We start from the raw sequence: 7,293 nt of genomic DNA, 5'->3' as shown, positions 1-7,293 counted from the left end.
GTTACCCCCTAAAACCCTTTCCTCTGCCTGGTATACCATGGCCGGGCATCACCTTTTCAGGCATTCTTCACTGCCATGGCCGGCCGGCGCCTAATAGTAGACGCCTACGGTGTTACCGCCGCTCTTGCTCCCGATCTCGGGCTTCTCTCTCCCTCGCCCTGTCGCTGTTCTGTACCAGCCTCGCCACGGCCTCCCACTTCTCGCGCTCTCTCAGCATGATCCTCACCACATTTGCCTCTTCCAATCGCTCCCCGATCGCTGTCTCTGCTGCCACTCTCTCTCTCTCTCCCAACGCACGCACCTCAAAACCGCGTGACGCGGCACGTCTATTTCCCCGCAGTCAACAGAGGCAACAAGCATCCAATACAGTTATAAGTGCGACATCGATGGTGTATGCTTCTACTTGGAGACTTGTCAGGAGTCATTCCCTATGTAGTCAAGTGGCCCAATAATTTTTTCCAAGACAATGTTAAATAAGAGTGTTGATAAGGGGCCGCCCTGACAGACACCCCTTTTTACTCTAAACCCCTTGTCCATTTACTAGACCACTGGTAAACTCTAATGTCATTTTATTTAAATTTATATGCTTCTGTGGTATTTCAATTTCTTTATTTCATTCTCGTTTGACTGTGGTCATAAGCACTCCCAAAGATAAAACAGGCGATCAAAAAAGAATTGACGTCGAGTCGCTGTTCAAGTTAACTATGTATAAACAAAAATTCCAAAGGTGACTCGACAGCAACTCCTTGTTGATTGCTAGTACATAATTATGCTAGTACTGTACGCATCTTACTTTGACTGTAGTAGAGCGTAAATGTGGCTAATACCTCCAGACCACATTCCTCTTTTTTAATAAGATATAAGAGCACAACTGTTTGTTAAAATTTAAACTTGACCAAATGGCATCAAATGAGGCATTGCGGCTAGTGTTTCAAGACCTGATGTCGAGACTTCGTCCCTTTCACATCGACGAAAAACACGTTGGTAGTAAAATTTTGATTTTATGAAAAATTATTAAACCTAGCAAACTGTGACGGATTGCCTACTAATCCTGTAATCATGCACCTTCTCCCATGGTTAACAAGTTGTTCCTGAACACCCATAAAAAACGGCTAAAAACGGATTTTCAGCTTTAAGCTCTCATTAACTGCTTCCTGCGAGAGAGTTGCACATTCCGCTTCTAAAATAAAAGTTTTTGTTACTCAGTTGTAAACGTTGATTAACAAGACAAAACGCAAACGGGTAAACGTCATCTTTAAACGCTACTGACTTGTAAAACTGACAGCTGACCTGTAAAAATTTTACAAGTTAGTAATCTAGTCATTTCATTGGCCAGAATTAATGCTAAGTCTCTGTCACATGGATAACATGATATTTTAGACATTTCTTCGAGATCAATTTAAGAACTAATAATTTACGTTTACTATTGTTTACAAATGAGTAACCAATAAAATATTGTACATTATACGCCAGGTAATAGTTTTTACTGGCTCTAGGAGATGACAGGCTCGCCTGTCAACTTCTCCTATCGCCAGTAAAAACTCACTTACCTGGCTAATAATGTAAAATACTATCAAAATGAAACAGTTTTTTTATAACCATTTACTTACAAAAATATGAACAAAATTCAATACAATGCTTATATAAATACAACTAAAAGAGCAATGCATCCACAACTTAAATTGCCACAGTAGGTATCCTAAAACTAAAAGCTGCCTTTTAACGCAGAGATAATACTGGATCACATAATCTAAACATAACTACTTTAGACATACAAAAAGTCCATAATAAATGATAAATACAAACTGGTATATATATTAAAGGTCCATCTCTTAATAGAAAAAATAAACCTATTTACATAATATACAATTTATTGCACTGAGGTAACATTTGGTAAATAATATATAACTGGAAACGATTGTCTTTGAATTAGGTATTTTTTCTTTCACGAGTTGATGCACATATGTTGGCGTGATTGCACCAATCGTCGGTCTGAAATACGTAAATTAGCAAAAGCCAACAGCTTTAGTGAAAGTAAAATACTATACCTGGCATTTCAAAGAGCAATAGATCGCTAGTCCGCAAAGACAAAGCAATGTCGCCCTTTTTGAACAAATACATATCCTCTCTACTTCTAGTAAGGTCGAATGTACAATCTGAAATTGAGAATCATTACCAAAAGGGAATCATTGTGTCGAGAGTTGTTTAAATTATGCCTAATCCATAACTGGTATCGCCAATATGAAGCGGATTTTGGTAATTGATTGCAATTCAGACCAGTAATTATCACAACTGAATTAAAATTATGCATAATACAAAGTGACTTAATGGCAAGGAGGGATCGTCATCGATGGGGCATTCGCTCATCTTTTATGAAATCTCCAAAGATAAAATCTCCAGTATAATAAGTAAGACTATAACCACAACAGTTCGTCTTACAAAACTGTTTAAGACGATAATCCCGGCTCGATAGAAACTGGGAGGACAATTCCAATAAACTAAAGCTGAATGGAATCTTTTCTGCAAAAAAAATAATGCCATTTTTTTTTGGAACTCTCAAGGAATTTTGCTGATTGATTATATGAATAAGGGTCGTACGATAACAGGACGATATTATGCAAACATGATGCATTGCCCTTGGAGATCCTATTAAAGTAAAGAGACGCGGAAAACTGTCACAAGGTGTCTTGGTGCTCCACGACAATGCACCAGTGCACAAGTTTAGACTTTCAAAAGCTGCTGTAGTTGATTGTGGCTTCGAAGAAATTGAACATCCACCTTATAGTATACCAGGATCACTTTTTAAGTTTTTTAAGAGTACATTCAATTAAATGAAAAACTTCGATTCTGTGTTTTATGTTTATTTGAACCCTTAGAATTTTATTGGTCAAGTCGAGAAGATGATATCGGTCAAATGGGCGCCGTCACAATTGATTGCTATATGGGCTCGTTTTATGGCATTTTTCATCACTTCAGCGATATTCTCGACAGAACGGGCACTCCGGGCCGGCCACTTTTGGCAGCGTCTCATGTGGTCCCATATTCCGCGTTCTTGGAGAGTGTATCGCTCCATGGCTTGTTCACCTTGTATTCTAAACCTGTCTAGTTCACAAATGTCAAAACAGATTTGACATTGGCCGCGATTTGCAAAAATAAGAGCATCTTCCAATAGGGTGATTTCTTTTGGCCCACCTAGTATTTTATCGAAAATTAGGCAATAAATCCACTTACCAAAATCGTATTAAGCCATGACTAGTAAGACAAAAAGCAGATTCAAAGGTCGAAATCAATATCAGATTATGACAACTAGCATTAATTTTTTTGTAAAATACGGTTCACTGAGGAAACAGTATTTTCGTACTTCCGAGACTAAAATGACAACTTCACTCCATTATGACAAGGACTGAAGTGTCACTTTTTGTCCCGCCGGGATTAAATTTGGACGAAAATCCCGGAAGGATGAAATTACTAACAAGGCAATTTCAGTAGGTTGTTCCACATTTTGTATGCGGCAGTACTTCTTAAACGCATCGTACTGCTGCTCATATAGTTTTTTGGATTTCGGTGGTATCAATTCTTTACCTACTTTGGCTACTTTTGATCAATATCAAATACACCTTTGTCACCCACCACCAAAATTATGACACTAGCAATGACAGTTTCCAAATTATTTTTGTTACCATAGCATAGGAATTGTCGTACCAACGCAACGTTCCTATGGTAACTTGTCAAGAAGCGATTTTTTGAAAGAACGCGTTCTTTAACTCCATACAGATTAAGTGTTTCAGTTTCGGAAGTACGAAAAATATCGTATATACCTTGCGACTGAAGTAGTGGTCTTAATCCCTCAGGTAAATTATGGCCCTCCCTTCGGTCGGGCCATAAGCTTTACCTTCGGGATTAAAAGTACTACTTCAGTCCCGCGGTATATAATGTACTATTACAGCGGAAATATTTACTCTAGTAGGTACGCGATATTTGTTTTCCGTGCATTTTAATGAGCGGCTCATTCCGTCTGTGTGAAAACCTATTTCAATTCTTTAGGAAATTTCCATGGCTTAACATGATTTTGTTAATTGGATTTATTGCCGAATTTTTGATAAAATAATGAGAAATAGCCGTACTATATCATCTCAACATACCAACTAGAAATTAAAATAAATCGATTGCTTTACCTTTTCGTTCCATCCTAGATGTCGGTACCCTGTAATCACCAAAGAAATTCGAAGATAACACAAAAGAAACTTAAAATATATTTTAACCCGCTTTGTAAAGCTTGGAATAAGCTCTGCGCCCCTATGCGATTAATGAGAAGCGCGAGTTAATGCATTTGATAGGAACGGAATGATTAATGGTGATAATTAATTTTTATCATATACATCAGCATCTGTTTAGGTCAACATATCAATGTTCACACATACAGAAATTTATACCTTAGTTGCACGACAAAAGGAAATTATCAAATGTTTTAGTAAGCAGTTAAAATCTTGATGGTTAGCCTCAGCAAGGCGTATTTCTCATTTGATTGCCCAAAGACGAGCATAATTCTTCCCTGTGATTGTGTTGCAATGAATTAAGTTTCGAATACTCAATCGATTATTTCGTCCGTCAAGAATTATTACTTTGTATTGTATGGTCGGTGTTTCTTGTGAGAACTCAGGTCTAGCCTGGTTAACTAATCGCACGGATTAAAATCAAGTAACGATTAGTGTCTGTGTCTGTACGTCGCTCGTTTGGTGAAGTATTGTCGGGTCCAACATAGCTATTATATTATTATTATTATTACAATTTGATAAACTTGCCGCATCCATTTCTTTGTCGCCCTAGGTTACTCAGTCTATGCCTAAATCCAACTGACACTGTAAATGGAAACAATGTGATACAAAACAGTAGGTAAGTTTGTGTTTCTGTCATCCATACTTAACCGGTTAAAAACAGTTATCCGGTTAACCGAATACTGGAGGTGATTTATGCTATTCGTGACCAGCACAAAAATTTATCATAATCGATTATTTGATTGTTTCATTAAAAACAAAATGATATTTTGCAAGATGTAGTTACCAACACAGTAATAAAGACAGCAGCGCAATCGAATAAGAACCAATCCAAAGTTGTGGAGGTTAAGGGTTAGGCGATTAATTGGCACGTGTGCACTCACCAAATTTTGCGCAGGTTCCTCCACCTTTACGTCTTCCTCGTCTGGGTCTGCATTAGGCATATCATAATCGTCCAGGTCGATAAAGTCGGACTGTTTCATTTTTTCCACGAACCAACGATCGACATCGATCACCTCGTCATCCTCAAAGGTAACCGTAATTGGTTCCACTACCGGTTTCACATCTTGCTCATTGTCTCGTGAATCGCTTGGGTTTGCCGTTTCCGCCGATGGAGAATTATTTGTTTTTATCACAGTTGGTTTGGTTGGAGTGGCTTCCTCTTTGATGGGCTGTACCACCGGCGCGCTTGGAGGTACTACGGCAGTGCTGATCGGACTGGCGCTTCGTTTTAGGACAGGTGCTGGAGTTTCGGTCGCTACGATTTCTGGTGTACTCGGAGGTGTAACGTGCGTGATTTGGACTTGGTTGTGAGGTACTAAAAGCGGTAGTCTAATTCGAAAATTGTCATTTATCAGAGGATTGGTATGAGAAGTTTGTGACACATTTGGATTGGCATTTGATGAATAAAATTCGGCGTTATGATTCAATGGATTTGTAGAGAGTCCGGGAAGTGGAGGTACAGTGTAAGTCTGTCCATTCTCTCCAATTGCGCGCCTTGGGAATCCGCTAGAAGATGAGTAATAATGCGATAATTCTCTTGGTTGCTGCTGCTGTCGGGTGCTCTCCAAAAGTTGACTATGTAATTCACAGTACTGCAATATCTGCAGGTTTAATAAATGTCTTTGCACCAGTGTGAAGCCATATTGTGGTTCTGGTGGGGGTAATTCTAAAACAAAAACATTTCAAACTTAGTGAACGCCAAATGCAATTGACTAATTCAGTAAACTAATTTTTATTGAAGACAAGAAACTCAAGTTTATGTACCTATCTATTCCCTAAAATTAATAAGCCCACGCAACGCTATAAAGTAGCGCGAGCGTGCGTTTTGTGTTACTCTGTGCCTCAGGGGATTAACGCACGAATCAATTCTACCACAAGTTACGGTCTACCCGTTTACCAAATTTAGCTTTATAGTGTTTTTGAGTTAATCGTGCCAACTGCCAAAGAGAAGTAGGTAAGGTCGTGAAGGTCAGACGTTCAAACTTTTTAATGTTATTTAAAAGTACTGGTTTATTGTCCCGATTTGTTTGTCATTTTAACAGAAGTAGTTAAAGATTTCATTATTTTCTTTAATTGTTGATCGAACGCTTATGCGGGGTGTGTAAACGGACCTTGTTGGTTCACTTTGATTGTTAGAATTTTATGATTAATTTGATTTTTGTGGTTAAAATAAATTTGGTTGGAGTAAATTCATGTAAATCGTGTGTTTATTCACTCTTTAATGATCCAGATAAATGTCTCATGCTTAATTATGATTCATTTTGTTGATCCGGTACCCAATAACACAATAGTTATTTATATAACAAGAGCGCATTGAGACTGAATTTGTATAGCAAGGCTGCGAAATGATTGTTTGGTGTACCAAGAGTGAAAAGTGAAGAGAATAAGTTTGGGCCGAGGCGTAAGCCGAGGCAAAAACTTCTCTCGATACACCAAATTCATTTCGCAGGGGCGGTGTACACCAAGGTTAGTATGTGTACACAACATTGTTTGTGCAATCGCAATATCTACATACCTATAAATCAAAATAAACAATGTTTGAAGATTTCAATTTTAATTTCTAAATACCTTCTGTCAATTACTTTAATTTTTTTTCTCACAGGTTTTTGTATTTAATTTTTTTTATCATGACGTGTCTTACACTAAATTTTTGTCATTTCTTCTTATTAATCAATTGTATTGTATTGTCGAAATGGTTTACTGATAATGTTTTGTTTCTAAATCAGAGTAAAACCAAAGTTGTACAATTTCATAACTACCAAAATAGAAATATTCTAGATACGAATATTTCTATTCCCGGTCTAGCTCTACAAAAATCCAACAACGTCAAGTTTCTTGGAATTATTTTTGATGACACACTGAGTTGGAAACAACAGAATGAACACTTAATAAAGATATTAAGCTCCTGTTGTTACCAAATTCGGTATCTTCGTTCTTATCTCGAATTGAGGCAACTAAAAACGTTCTATCACGCATGCGTTGAATCGTGACTAAGGTACGGGCTGTGTTTCTGGGG

General features: G+C 37.8%; 1 protein-coding gene across 10 annotated transcripts in view; it reads right to left on the bottom strand.

Annotated features, from left to right (window-relative positions):
- Positions 1-1,644: 1,644 nt before the first annotated feature.
- The window catches only part of LOC116178026, a 62,261-nt gene continuing 56,612 nt past the window's right edge, over positions 1,645-7,293 (bottom strand). For 7 of the 10 annotated variants that reach the window (XM_031497278.1, XM_031497282.1, XM_031497276.1 and 4 more), the window contains 3 exons: positions 5,159-5,943; positions 2,049-2,156; positions 1,646-1,992 (listed from right to left, as the gene is read on the bottom strand). In XM_031497278.1, the coding sequence (XP_031353138.1) occupies positions 1,930-1,992; positions 2,049-2,156; positions 5,159-5,943 (956 nt within the window). In that variant the 3' untranslated portion in view covers positions 1,646-1,929. Of the gene's footprint in view, positions 1,993-2,048; positions 2,157-4,175; positions 4,205-5,158; positions 5,944-7,293 lie in introns of all 10 variants that reach the window. The other 3 variants (XM_031497277.1, XM_031497281.1, XR_004146795.1) reach the window with 2 other exon arrangements.

Source organism: Photinus pyralis, unplaced genomic scaffold, assembly GCF_008802855.1.
Source record: "Photinus pyralis isolate 1611_PpyrPB1 unplaced genomic scaffold, Ppyr1.3 Ppyr1.4_LG8, whole genome shotgun sequence".
In the NCBI taxonomy this organism is placed as follows: domain Eukaryota; kingdom Metazoa; phylum Arthropoda; class Insecta; order Coleoptera; family Lampyridae; genus Photinus; species Photinus pyralis.
This window is presented reverse-complemented; position numbering and strand designations above follow the sequence as displayed.